General features: G+C 44.3%; 1 protein-coding gene across 3 annotated transcripts in view; it reads right to left on the bottom strand.

The window, feature by feature from the left end:
• Positions 1-345: 345 nt before the first annotated feature.
• STXBP4 (syntaxin binding protein 4) overlaps positions 346-15158 on the bottom strand; it is a 194423-nt gene continuing 179610 nt past the window's right edge. For all 3 annotated transcript variants that reach the window (XM_019517254.1, XM_019517249.1, XM_019517241.1), the window contains one exon: positions 346-3141. In XM_019517254.1, the coding sequence (XP_019372799.1) occupies positions 3027-3141 (115 nt within the window). In that variant the 3' untranslated portion in view covers positions 346-3026. The remainder of the gene's footprint in view (positions 3142-15158) is intronic.

Consider the following 15158-nt stretch of genomic DNA (forward strand, 5'->3'; position numbering starts at 1 on the left):
GCTGAGGCAGGAACTGGTGTTTATTTTTTAAACTGAAACAATGGGAAGCATTTTAATGAGAAAGTTTTAGCACCTCCCAAAGTTGATGTTGAACCTGCTGCACTAGGTATTTAGATAGAAGTAATCACTCTAATAAGCTCATGATGTAGCAACTACACTTACTAGAGTATCTGCAGTATTTCCAGTGAGAAGTGCAAGCGCTAAGGATAATTGTATAGCAGAAGCATATTTTAAGGGTGTTAAATGTACACAGAAGGCAGATGCATAGGAAGCCATGTTAGGGATCCAATATCTATTTTCTTGCAAAGCCACTGTTTTATTGTTTTATAGACTACAATGTTATACTTCCATTTCTCTTGAAGTCAGGATGTTTTATTGTGCAGTAAAAATGTAAACTAGCCATTACATCACTGCGTATTTTGACAATTCCTCTTTACAAATTTGCATTACATTATTCTAGACCCATTTTCTCAGTTTATACAATTCAGCTTAATCAAAATTGTTTTGCAAACTACTTCGCAGAGAGAGAGAGAAAAAAGAAGGGAGAGGGAGGGAGGGAGAGAGAGAGGATAACCTAGGAAACAAGTATGCCAGCTTACAAAAATAGACTAGAACATTTGGAGATTACAGGTATGAAAAAAAGAGACCAGAGGTGGAGAATATGAACTAGGGTAGCTTATCTGAAGAACCAACACTTGAATAAGGAAGAAACTAGATGGATGCAGAGATCTTTTTTTAAGTAGTCCTTAATTACAAGGTAAAAATGGAAGAGAGACTAGAACGTGCTCTGAATTGCTGAAATGTTCTCAGATGTGGGTGGAGACAGCAAGCACAGCAGAAGGCCAGCGTTTTTTTTGACTGGTGCGGTGGGCTGTGAATAGCATGCTCGGGGTAGGGGGTTCCTTGGGGAAAGACAGGCAGAGTGTACATGGCTGTCCTCCTCCACCCGGTCCAACGAAAGGGCAGCTTTAAATGCCGTGCGATTCCTGCTGGAGCGTGCCTGGGGAGCTGCTAGTGGACTGATGCTGCAACTACCTAGTGCTGCCTTACACTTTGCGACGGCAAAACTCCGGGCTAAATCAAGTCCTATGAGGACAGCACAGCTCAACAGCCCAGTTCACATGTCTCACAACAGAAGCAGAAAAGCAGTCTACATGCAGGCTGACTGACCAGATTTTTTAAATGCTTCCTGATTAAAACCCAAATGCCCAAAGTCTTCCATCCTGAAAGGATCTGTCATACATAAAGCACCTACATTATTGCTAGAGCCAAAGTTAACATTGTCAGAAAGCCAGATAGGTCTGGTGAGCAGTTTATATATCTGTGCTGGGTCTGAGTCCAAGGTCTGCACCTCAGAGGACTGTATAAAGCACAAGCAAATGAGCTCTGCTCAGTGGTGCCAGGTCATTATTTGGAGGCACCGTCCTCCCTCAAGCCACGAAGCAACTGAGGGCTAGTGGAAAGAGAATGGCTACAGCACAGCAACTCCCAGGGCTGCTGTTGCACATGGAGGATTTGTTCATTGGATGCAAGTTACTGTGGATCTGCTGATCCAGCTTTTCCTGAACACCCTCTTTGCCCCCTCAAAAGGGCACAGGCCCCACATCCATGGGTAACTTAGCCCCACACTAATTAAAAGCAGACAACAAAGGCCTAAATTCTGTTTCACCCACTAGATGTCTCAGGTGTAGCTACTGGCAACGTCCTGGCTTGAATGGCAAGGACCAGGGAGGCATCCCATTTCACCTGGAGAGATGCACAGTTCTCAGCTTCTTAAATATACTTTCAACTTCCCTTTGCAGAATGACTCAGCTGCGTCAGCCTGTCATCCTAATTTCCTTACAGTAGAGCCCCATATCTTGGTCCTTACTGTCAAAAAATACTGTTTTCCTCTGGCATGTTGATCAGTGCTTCTGCAAAGTCTGTTTTCCTTATTTAATTTGTTAGTCAATACCTGACATATGTACACATATAAAGAGCCACAGGAATGACCGATTGTAGAATCAAACAGTCGACAAAGCAGCCATCGTATTGCATGCTGTGAGCAACACAGTCTTAAGAAGTCTTGTGCTGCTTGTGTACAGTGAAACCTGCTTGTAGCTTCTCTAGCAGTCCTGGTCCTTTTCAGCCACCCCTTCAAATCATCACCAGGGTTTCCAGAATGATTTTGTTTTACTTCTACTTAAAGCCCAGCTTCAAGGAGGTGACTGATTTCTGCTGATCCTGGAGGTGGTTTCACAGGTTTCATTGTACTTGAAACTTCACAGCTTCCACAGAAACATTCAATGCGTATGTGTACCAGTTTAGCAGAGTACAAAAGTGAAACAGTTTTCATTCCTGCATAATTATGCTGACAGAGAAGAGTGTCCTCTACCAGAACTGGGGTCAACAACTTTCCAGACCTTATTTTTTCTAAAGCCGAATCATTAACTGCCATAAAAATAATGGTAAAAAAAAAAAAATCATCTGGGCTTCAGTATTCGTACGAAATTGCCATAAACTTCTGATAGCAAAATACATATGAAATCTTTTATAAAAATCATACACTCAGTAGTTACACAAAAGGCTTCTGTGTTACACCTACTAGTTTTGGTAAAAAAACTCGTCCACCAACCAGTGACAGAAAGTTTCTCTGGGAATTACATCCAATGTGCCCCTCTCATGCTGCTGCAAATGGCAATTAACTCAGTTCAAGACAATGGAGTTACAGCCACATAGAACTGAAGACAGGAGAGGATAAGGTCCTAAAGGGACAAGGGTAAGGTTCACCCCTGTACCTGCAAGCTGGGCAGACCCTGTGCACTAAACAAGCCCTTCGGGATTTAAGAGAACTTACGTATGTAAGACACAGACCTTTTGCAGAGGTGAATTTCACCCATGAAACTGATCCCACATAAATCAATGACACAACTCCCTTTGAGTTCAAGCGCAGCAAGATCAGGTGTAATATGCTAGACTACAGGAAAGCGCGGTCTTCTGATTACTGGGTAAGAACGAGTGAAACTACTATCTACCAACAGACGTCCTCAGCTCCTGGGCTCTGCTAGCTCTCTGGTGCCGTCTTCCTCACTCTCCTCAGAACAGGACAAGCTCAGTGCGCTGGTTACAGGATGGATCCATGATGTTGTCTGTGTTACATGGCTGAAGAGAAATGAGAAATGCCATTAGCAACCTAATAAATCTTGGAAACAGGCAACCCCATAAGGATGCTCTGCCCCTTTCCAGAGGCCTCAGCGTCTTACCAACTGAGACTGCCAAGAAGCAAATTCACTAATTCCCAAAGGGCTAAATCCAATGAGAGGGAATGCGCAGACTGAGCAGAAAAAAGGCAAATCTGGGGTCCCAAACTCGCTGTTGTGGAATCCCTATGCTAACAAACTGCCCCAGCTACTCACATGGGCACAGGATGCAGACTGAGCCTTCAGTGATGCTATTCTAATAGCTGGAAGAGTATCAACAGCCTCCACAAACATCATTAATTTCTATTCAGTGCGTTTTGCAGGAGTTTTCCCAAAATTTTAGGTGCTACAGAAAGTTAACTAGAATGCAGTATTGTGGTCTCGGCAATCAGAATGAAACAGGACCAGCGGTTACCAATTATGAAGTAACAAGAACTGGCTCACTCTAGGAGGCCTGATGCACCATTGGCATTAGACAATTTTTAGATGTCTATATTTAACAAGAAACATGCTTAGAGCTGCATGCCGAACCACTGAAGAATTCAGAGTCATATTTTACAGGCACTTTATGATTAACCATGATTGTGTGCACATAGGTATTTACAAACCTGGCTTTCTACAGGACAGCATCTTTGCCTCCCGTAGAAGGTAAGGGGGATGTAGAACCAGGTCCCCCCTTCTGCTGGCTGAAAGGCAGGTGGGTCCTTCCTCTTCCACCACCATTTTACTCCCAGCAGGTCCATGCATGCAGTGATTCTGTTCTACCACAGGGCAGACCAGAATCCCAAACGGTGCACAAGTGCCACAACCTGCAGTTCGGTTGCTGCAAATTTGCCCCATTTGCATGCAACCGAGCATGGAAAGCTAAACAGGCCCAGGCCCCAGCCCCTTGTTCTTTATCCAAGCACCCTTACCAGAAAAGGAACTCAGTCATGTTAAATCCAGATACCAAACATCACATCACAGAAAGATCCATATGATTCTCACAGGTTATTTGGGAACAAAATAAATGTATGCTCCCCAGCTACTTTAGTTTTTTCTGCAAGTGCTGTGGCTAAAGAGCTTTGACACAAACAGTCGGATGGGATAATCCTAGATTTGCTGGTTCCTGTGTTAGAAATGCTTCCTCTGTGGTTTGTGTTACGGGGCATCTGTAGAAGTGAGAAATTCCAATCTACTTGTGAGCTTTGCTGATTTGAAGGACCTTTGTCCTTTAAAGTGAGAAGCTGCTGTCATTATGAAAGGGCTTTTGAAATGGCAGCAAAGCAAATTCCTAGAGGTAAAACTTTCCCCATTTGCAAATGTTCTTGTGGCAAAGATCCATTCAACCACTTTTCAAGGGCACTTGAGTAGATTTTAGATGTACTTAAAGCTTTTTATGTTTTCAAGCAAGTCATCCTTGTTGGAGAGTAGCCAAGTTTATTGTGAGAAAACAGAAACATTTAATCTGGGAATATGTCAGCAGTTTATTTAGTCTTTTTAATATTAGCAAATTGCAGGGCAAATTTTATAGCTTGTACAAACAAAACAAAAGAACACAGGCTTTATTTTATTGGCAGAGAAATGGCTGCGAATTATTTGAATCCCATTCTAATTACTCTCCTTATGGCTCTTCCTTCCTAGCATCAATGCAAGGAATACTTTCTTTTACAAAGAGAATTGAGGGCACTCTCTTAAGAAAAGCAAGCGTCTCAGAGAAGATGTAAGGATGAGCTGAGGCAGGATTAGTTTGTGCACCTTCGACAGACTTTGAAAAATCCAGTTGGCGCTAACACTTGCCTCAACTGATACAACTCACCCATTTCAGTTGCATTAGTTGAAAAACCCCCCAAATCCATGTAATGCTCTGTAGAAGCTTTTTGTTTCATGCTACCGTGTACTGAAGTCAGAAGGGGTGAAATGGGCACATCTCCAGGATCTTCCTGACTAAAATAAAAAGCCTCCAGCCCATGCTTCTAACCATCCACTGCGAGTTGTGGATAATGAAATCTTGTGCAAGGCCTGTTTGCTTGAGGTTTGTCCAAGAGTCAGAATGTAACCCTGAACCATCAATCAGCCAAACGTCCACGCTAAGCAGACTCATTTAAGTGCCAAATGAACTCTGCCAAATGGGATTCAGCTGTATTTAAACACAGAAAGCCAAATTCTCAGCTCAGGTGAAGGCTATTGCCATCTGGGTGAACTGTGTGGTGTCGCAAAGGCAGATCATTGCTGCTGTAGGCACAAACACAGCAACAATGGGATCTGTCTTCCTCTCACTCTTAATAACTGCTAGCCCACCCTGTTTAACATGCAACAGTGATCTTACAGAGCTATTCACCTTCTTCTTCATTTAGGATTTCCCAAACTGAACTGGCAATGCAAAATGCAGGAGAGCTTAACTCAAGATTACTGGTGCTTGACAAAGCTTTAACTGATCTATGCATGAACGAAAATTATTGCAAAACCATGTGAGCATTGCAGCTCCTGCTGACTGCCTTAAGGCCAAGGACTGAGGACAGGAAATCACATTTCAAAGCCTTAACCTTTGATACTTACACTGTTGCTACTGAAACACCCTGGGAAAGAAAAAAAAAGCAGGTAGGAAAGGGTATTGCTAGCAGCAAATGTGAAGGCTGTACAAGTCCATTGCCCTCATCACCCAGTAATACTGGAACATTACACTGACTTCCCTCCCCGATACCTCATACAAGCCCTGTTTAGTTCTCTACTCAGGCTTCCAGGGGCCAACCCTGACGTTATCGCCCTCACACACACTCAAACACCTGACTGTGGAAGCCCCTGGACACAGCCAGGGGGTGATGTGGAGATACCGTACCGGGATGCATGTCGCCTGCAAGGGGCGCAGCATGCTGGGGAGCACGCCGCACTGTTATGCAGAGACCTTGGAAGTGGGTCAGGCCAGAGAAGTGGAGCTATAGCCCTGGTGTGAAGGCTATGTGTATAGTCCCACTGCCCACCACCAAAATTTGCCCTTTCTCTTGCAAGCAATCGCAGTCCACAGCCTGTTTGTTGGGCCATGCACTGCTCTGCAGGATTTGCCTGCACTGCTCCCTCTATCTCCTCTTGCTCTGCCTCTTCTTTCAGTCCCTACCCCCAACCCTTTATGCTTTGAATGACTTCCTGCTTTGCATACACCAGTCACCCTCTTCTTCCTCCAAATCCCACCTCTTTTCAAAAGCCTCCTACACTGAATGCCTCACCCAGTCCCTCACGCCACCTCTTGCATCTCAGTGTTTCATCTGTCTCCAAGTTGCTCATAATGCTTAACACTCATGGGCAGACAAGGTTCACACATTCACAGAAGTTTAGGGCCGGAAGGGACCTCGTGAGATCATCGGGCCAGTCCCCCCTGCTCTGGGCAGGAAAGACTGCTGGGGTCAAACAACCCCAGCAAGGTGTGTGTCCAGTCTCCTTTGGAGATCTCCGGGGTAGGCGCCTGCGGCACCCTGCTGGGAATCTATTCCAGAGTCTGGTCACACAAACCATAAAGAAGTTTTTCCTTATATCCAGTCTGAAACCTTCTCTTAGGAGTTTACGACCATTGCTCCTGGCTTTCCCCTGGGGCGCTTTGGTGAATAGATGTTTGCCTAGCCCCTGATGCTCTCCCCTGATATATTTGTAAGCTGCCACCAAATCCCCCCAAAATCTTCTCTTTTCTAGGCTGAACAGTCCTGTATCTGTCAGCCTTTCCTCATATAGCTTGCTCTTCATGTCTATAATCATATGAGTGGCTCTTCTCTGGACTCTCTTTCAGTTCTTTCGATAAATCCGATATATTTTATTAGACCAACTAAAATAGCTGGAAAAATTCTTCTTTGCAAGCTTTCGGGTACGAACACCCTTCTTCAGGCTGAGGAAGACTGCAGTAGTACTCATGGATAAATCCTGGGCAAAGTCTATGGCACACTGCACGTGCAAGGTGAATTATCCTTCCGTCATCACCACGTAGCAGTGGAGCATCCATGGAACCAGAAACACTTACAGACACCTTGTGGTGGTGGAGACCGGAAAGACCTGCCCAGCCCCACGAGGGACCCCCCCCGGAAGGGAGGCTTACCCCGGTGGGGAACCCCGAAGACATACCCGCCGACAGAAAAGAACATGGACCGGCGAGGTGCAGCTGCACTGCTTTATCAGCTCCATCTCCATCTGCCTGGGCAGCAACTGGCAGATGACATCAGGGCAAGGTGACCCGACACCAGGTTTAAGAGCACCCAGGACATGCCATGATGGGAGAGGATCACCGGGCGACAAAAGCCTGGTAGTAGGTCCGGCCGGCAGGCTCCAGGGCTGCATGGTACATGCAGGGCCAAGGCTCGGACACAGCAGCTGTGGGGAACCAGATTCCCCCTTCTCTGCCTTCCCCCACCCTTTCCCTGGAGACGGCACCAGTGGGGACCAGGCGTTTTCTTTCTTTTTTGTGTTTGGCATTGTCCCTCCTGTTTAGCAGGGAGCCTCATCCGAGCAGATGAAGGCCCGAGGGACTAGGCTTGGAGCAGGGCCCAAGGGCAAAGGCTGAGAAAGCCCTCACTTACCTACCTGGCAAGACACCCAGGAGAAAGGGTCAACCGACCCTGGCCCCTGACTATGAGGGGAGTATTTGTTTCAATCTTCAGAATTTCTTCTGGTTAGTCCTTTTTACAAGCAATGCCTCATCAGCCAGCAGGCAGAAGCAGCAGACACGATTACCGCCCCAGGTGGCAATGGGGTCAAGGGCCAGATGATGCGCTCGCACCATTTTCTTTTGGGCCACTAGGGCTGGTGCAGAGGCCAGGAGGAGCGAGGACTGCCTTGGAGTCACCACCATCTATGGTTGGCGAGTCGGCAGGGTGTAGGGGAGACAAAGCACCAAGTCCTTTGCACCCAGGCACGTGAGTAACCCCATGGGGAGCCTGTTGCATACATCACAGGACCCTCCCAATTTTTTTGTATGACCAAGGCATGGCAGGAAAGAAGGGGCGGTTCCCACCTGAGGCTCTTGCAGCCTAATCATCGATTAGGCTGTGGGCATGACACCTCAACACCTGCTGTTCCTGATCTCCTTGGAACAAGTTTTTTGGGCTAGCGGATCCAAGAATCATAGCTTACTTCTAGTGAGGTGACCCAACAACAAATGCAAATACACATGCCAGAAATGTACTTGCCCCATTGCTCGTGTTACATGCTTCTTGAGGTGCTTACGCAGCACTTCACAAATGGAAAATATAGACTGGACTCAGTGTATAGACTGTACACCAATACAGTTACTAGCAGGACTTTTCTGAGATCAAAACGTCTTGGCTTTGAGGAGCCCTTTGCTTCTCTCCTATTAAATGCATTTTGACTTTGCCTTGTAAATCAGCCCTGGTCTCTTTTGCTGATAGCAGTGCACACTGGCTCTTGGAGTTAGCATACATGGGTGGCCCGACCATGATTTCTGTTATGTTGGTAGTCTCCTGTGAAATGTTAGTATTTGGAAGCCAGGTGCTAAATAATGTAGTCTCAACCAATGAAGAGAAACTGAAAATGCATCCTGTAATGTTAACTGCAACAAGCTAATGTTGGTGGGGTCTAGAAGGAGTAAATCATTTTTAACCGTAGCTAATGGTTTTCAGCTCAGTAGGGGAATTAGATCAAAATTAAGTGATTGATTCAAATTGGAGTAAGTACAGCAAATCAGCCTTCAGACAGCTGCCAAAGACAATTTCCAGAGATTCTGAACCTACAAGAGCTTGGGAAGTTATTTTTTCTGTATTTATCAAAACCAGATGATTTGAGCTTAACATACACATTCTTCTCTCTCTTTTTAATATCTTTATTTTTTAGCTGGTTGGGCTCTCTCCCAGGACTACAATTTTATAAGAAACACCTGCACAAAAGGCAAAGCATATGAGTTGCATTTTAAGGGACTGGTCCTTCGAGGTGCTGAGCAAGTCCTGGACGATGGTTTGGTGCCATTAGCTCTCATGGGCTCTAAAGAGGCAGAGGACATTCGTCACCTCACAGGATGGGTTGCTAAGGTGACATAAACATCTTGTGTTTCTCTCATGCAGTGTGGGTTTAGCTTGAATGATAATTAATCGTGGACGGCTATCAAATGCAACTCCACAAGACCATCCACATATTCATTCTTTGATTAAACCAAGTCAACTATAGCCTAGCAAGAAAAATCTATAGGCCATTTTGTAAGACACAAAAAGAAGAGATATTTGCCTAAATTCTACTCTTTAATAAAAACACGAATTACCTAATTTGGAAACAAAGCACTAATTATAATAAGATGTGAGCCAGGACTGAATGAACCCACAGGTGAAGTGATGAGCTATCTGACCTTTTCACTTTTACAGCAACTGTGTATATCCCCGCATCAGCAATGCGTGAGTGTTATCACTCTGAGGGCTGTTCAGCACCCTATACCCAATGGCTTGGAGAGTGCCAATGTACAAGTATCTGCCAGCAGAAAAGGCAAAATCCCTTATGCGGCAGTTCCTTCACTGTTTAAGTTCTTGGCCTTTGTTGAGAAGAAAAGTGGTGGTCCTGCCCTGCAGGGTTAACTTACTGCAGTTATGTCCCAGGCTAACCTTGTAATCTGGATTGTCTCTGGGGCTCCCAGCCTGGCAGCTGCACAAGAACTAAATAAACAGTAGGAAAGGAAATTAAATTCTGGGATGCATAAATAGAGGAACTGGGTCTTTCACCCCAACCAACTCCAACGAGGCTACATTCTTCTCCTGCTCCCTTCCGTGTGTACCTGGAAAAGGATGTAGGACGTTAGGAGTGTTGCCTCCCCTGGCCCTGACAATGTGAAAGCTAATGTACAGTGAAAGAGTCTGCAGTGCAGAGAATCTGAAGAGATTTACTGTGTCTACCAATCCTTGAAGATGGCTCTACGGAGAACAGACGTTAGAGAAAGCCCCCAACAGCCTAGTCAATGAGCAAGTCATTGTTCTCCAGATGTTACCAGGAACCAGGTATTTCTGTAGACTCTCTTTGCTTCTAGTGGATTTCCAAAGATCTATATAGGTCTCAGTGGAACCGCAGGTTAAAGGCTGAAAACTTTAAACCGCCTGTTCTGTAAGGTGGCAAATCTGGCCCCAGCAATGGAAGAGTTCCCAGCATTTTGAACTTACCATGTTTCCAGTCCCTTAAACAGAAATAACCCAGAAGAAGAGAATTTGGCACACAACCATGGCTCCCTAAAAATACGGTCACTCTACTGAAGTGCAAGAGATTGGAACATGTTCTAGAGATCTGAGTTGCATCCATCACCATACATGAGAGAAGTTAGCTCCCAGCATTCTGGTAACAGAAAGGAAACATAAACTGGTCCCGTGCACCAGGAAGTAGGGTACCTATGGAGGATGAAAGAATTTCTCTCCATTTTGTTGCCTGAAACTTAAAAACAGCCTCCCCACAAAAAATTACCCAACCAGGAGCTGCTTAAAGTCTTAACATTCTTGCATTACAAACTCATGTTATCATAAAAGCCAGTGCCACGTTCCCTAGTTTTACCTCTAAGGTTATTTACTTTACAGCGATGCAAAATGAATTCACTGAAAATCAGAGTAAATGCAACCAACACATACTACAAGTTAAACTATTTTCAAACTTTGGAAGCATTTTTTCCCTTTTTCAAATAAGTACCTTCTATTTACCTAAAATCTGTCGTGCATTTTTGCATTGGCAAAGTGGTCTTTGTGTCTGGGGCTAAACTGCTGTTGTGGACTGCTAAAAAGAAGCCTTTTTTTAATCTCAGAGGTGACTGGGTGTTATTGGTAGATGCTGTGTGATTCTGGGTATCTCAATTTTTAAATGCCCAATTTATGACCCAGTTAAAAGGCCTGTGGTTTAGACAGGCGGTACTTAGCACTTTTAAAAAAATCAGACCCCTCTGACATGTCTTGGTGTGGGAGCTCAAAAATTAAGGAATCCAAAATGTTGTAAACCTTGGCCTGACCTGAGGTTAAAGTGTGCACTTTGTAGCCCTTTGATTCCTATATAAGAGTAACAACAACAACAACAACACTTAGCACTTAAATAAATCGTACTGTCCCATCTGACTTAGCAAATTCTTGCAACAACCTTGGCAACTATGTAAATCTTCTCACCTGTATTTTGCAGATGGAGAAGCTGAAGGTGAGAGGTTAAAGGAAATATTTTTCAGAAGTCACCTCTATATTTTGACTGCCAAATTCAGAATGAGAAGAGAAGGGCATGATTTTCCAAGCTGCAAAGCACCTCCACATCAAACTCAAAAAACCACTGTGCCTCTGAAAATCAGCTCTGACGATAGTTGAATTCAGCCCTCCAAAGCTGAAGCATTAAGACTGGTTGCTTCTGAGCATTTTGGTAGGATTTGCCCAGTGTTACACAGAGGATTATGAAGAGGGCTTGCATTAAACCTTGGGAGACGCTAGACTGTAACCCCAAAGTCAATCCAGCAGCTCATGCTGCCTCTTGCTATACAGCTCACATATATTAGCCTTGATAGCAAGTGCTGAAATCTCCTTTTAATGAGAATTAGAGCAGCTCTGCTAATCCTTAATCTATAAAGACAATATCACACAAGAAAGATGCTATGGCTATTATGAAAATAACCTCTGGATTCTACCATACAACATGATCTTCACCAAGGTGCTGATTCTTTTTGTTGCCTCGATCCAGACAGCAAAACAGCAGTGATTCTGATGTGCTGGGCGCCCTCTGGTTACACTGAAAGGCAGGGCTTGGGTGTACGCAAACTAGGAGGATTCTTACCTTGAGATGGACTGGAAATGCGTGGGACAGGCTCATCACAGGGAAGTGTCTCAGCCTGTAGTTCTGCTGTTTCAACTGAGCATTCAGTGTGTATAGCAAGTGCAATTCATTTTCCTTTTCAAAGGATACCGTTAAGCTCTATAGCTGTGTTTACAGTCCAGAAGTGGTCTACTCATGAGGTTGCTAATGAGTTCAGTCATTAAATTACAAACAGATTTCTATAAATGCCTGGCTTTCAGTAAAACTAATGGTGATATTCCCCTGCACCCCAAACAAACTGGATATTTCTAATTCATTTGATGGTATTAATTATATAAGCATGATAGCAGTAATAGAGTGCTTGCTTTCAAGAAGGCAGCCTGATTTATCAGCCTTCATTACAAAAGCCACAAAGACATTTTTTTCCTGCATTGTATTGCTCACTGGCTTGTTTCTCAGTAATGTCTCTGACTGCCTGGTTACTTATCTATCAGAGACCCAATTGCATTCTTAGCTCCACTGGCTTGCATGCAAAATAACTCCATTGCCTTCACTGAAAGTTTTTTTTTTCAGGATTTACCAGGTTGAAGGACAGTGGGCTCTAACCCTGAGACAGACACTCATCTGGCTTTATGAATTCCAACAGAGGAAATAAATGGTCAAAAATACTGTGCAGTCCTCAGCCATCTGTTCCCCTCATCTCCTCTTTACTGCACAACAGAGAAAGAATTTTCAACCAATGCTTCAGTTAACAAGATACCAATGCCTAAAGGTTTCAGAAAGCAGGTTAGCCAGGAGGACTGGCAATGTTTTCTCCTTGTCCTTGACAGGTCTTTGTTTCTTAAGTGGTTTGGACACCGTGTACTGCTCTTACAGTTTCAGAGTATCCTAAGAACTGTTTAGAACATTGTAGGGTTTTGTTTGTCAGCTGGGAGGATGTCAGGGATTATCGCTGTCACCTCAGTTTCAGATTGCCCCGACAGCTGGAGGAGATGGGGTAATACAGCAGTGCAAAGGATAGAGGAGGCTAACACCTGCCAAAGTACACAACCATTTGTTTGTGCTACAGTGCTCAAGAGAAACTTCTGGCTTTTGGATGAACTACAACGCCCCCCCCAACAACTGCCCCTCACCTGGGCATAGGCACAAAGCTAATCACAGGCTTCCATCTATCTAGACAAAAAGATCACAAGAGATTAATTTGGCAAGTTGCATCTTGGTTTCCAAGGAATACTTATATAAAGCAAAGGTTGTTTCTTCCTATCTTGAACAAAATGCTCATCTAGTGCAGCACTGAAGAACTGAAAGCTACTTCTATTAAGCAGCCAGAAAAGATGGTGTTTACAGGGGCAAGCTCCACAGCTGGTCCTTGCAAATTTTACACATATGCAAGGAGTGGGTGAGAGTGGGAGGGAGAATAGCAAGGCCCTACCTAATTTTAGGTGCTAGTCCTATGATACAGAGCTGCCATATGTTAAAGGTGAACACAGTGGGAGGACAGCAGAGATTAACTATAGCGGGTTGTTCTGAAAGCAAAATTTGTGTCCTGGCTGTGCTCCTCCAACGTTGTCTTGTGCCATGATTCCTACCTCAGCTCCATCCAGTATGACTACATCTGTTAGCTACTTGGCATAGGATACTTCAGGGCATGAGCAAAGCTACATATAGCCTCTCTCTTTCAACACTTTTAAATCCAAGATCAGAACCCAGCACAAAAGCCAACCAACAAGATCACAGATCACATGCTGTCTCAAAGGCTGTGCTGATGGGGTGCCTTTACTTGCTCAGGCCAGGCTCTCTGGGTCGACGTGATATCTTTTATTAGACCAACTGAATAGTTGGAACAAAGCTCTTTGCAAGCTTTTGGGCACAAGCACCCTTCATTACTTTCTCATGAGGTTTATTACAGCCAGATCACCAACGGGTCAGATTCTTTCCTAATTTACATGGGTTACAACCCCTAGCGTAAACCTGCATCACGTGTCTAGTATGAAAAATGGAACAAGATGAATTTGTTCTGGTCAAAAAATTATTCTCAATACTTCCCAACTGATCACTACCTACTTATTTTCGAATGCAGGGAGTTGCTGCTATGAAACCACATGAGCTCTCAATTGGGTCCTGGGGTTTTGCCTGTCAAATTCCTTTTGGAACCGGAGTAACTGGATTTCTCACAGAAGTGATAACGTCCCACATAAGATTTCTTGTTCCCTTCAACCAGGGCACAGAGTTAAGATAAACAGAGTAATCTGAATTGCTGGGGGGGGTGGAAATCAGTCAGTCACTTGGGGGGACTGAAACACATCCGTGTCTGTGACTGAGATGGAATTCAATTCACATGCCATTCACTGCAGAAGGGCTGTAAGGACATAGCTCAGAGGTACAACTTTTGAAACTTCAGTCCCCCAGATGCTGCCTTCCGCCCATAGGTGATCAAGCCCTCACGTACAGCAACAAGCAGGCACACAGTTTTCCAAAGTCAAAACCACCTTTCTCTAAGAACCTGAGTTCTGAACATTCCTTTTTTTCCTTAAGTCCATGGGGTAAGTATCTAGAACTGATTTTGTGTGCATGCCAACCAAGAAGGAAACCTCTTATGGAGTGGTGTTTAAAAGTGTGCATGCCTTAAAGATCGTCAGAAGCTTTATCACCTGAGAAAGACAGGTTACCCCTTCCCTACAGCCCTGAAGGGAGAAAAATGACCCCAATCCCATAGAAAGGAAAAGTGATTTTAGTACCCAGCCCTGTCTTTTGTTATATGGGCAACTCCTCAATGCTCCTGAATCTCGATTGGCTGCTGAGACACAATGGATTATATCTTCAGCAGCCACCTGAAGCAAATTAGCATAATTCTTCTGAAACTGCTGTGCCAAACAACACAGGTGATGTAAGCAGGTGTAAGCAGTAAAATGCTACAATTTTGATGACATATCTGCTTAGTGGGGGTTGACTATGAATGTAGCTTACACGGATTGGCTGGATATAGCAGGAAGGTGCAAGAAATCATATGACTTGCCCTCCACCCTCTGCTTTAAATGGCACCATTTAAATTCACAATCTTTGGAGGCCAAACTCAGCCTTACTGATGATGTTAGGAGCCATGCCCAATTTTATTAGTGACAAAGTTTGATCCCTATCCACTACATCACTGGTACAATATGCATTCATTTTACAGTCTTGCTTGTCAAATATGAGCAAATTACACTTGCACTCATTTTTTCACCAACATACTCTCAGCATATAACTCACCATGCTGTGTAC

The sequence above is a fragment of the Gavialis gangeticus genome, unplaced genomic scaffold (genome assembly GCF_001723915.1).
Source record: "Gavialis gangeticus isolate Ggan-Ray unplaced genomic scaffold, GavGan_comp1, whole genome shotgun sequence".
Taxonomy (NCBI): Eukaryota; Metazoa; Chordata; order Crocodylia; family Gavialidae; genus Gavialis; species Gavialis gangeticus.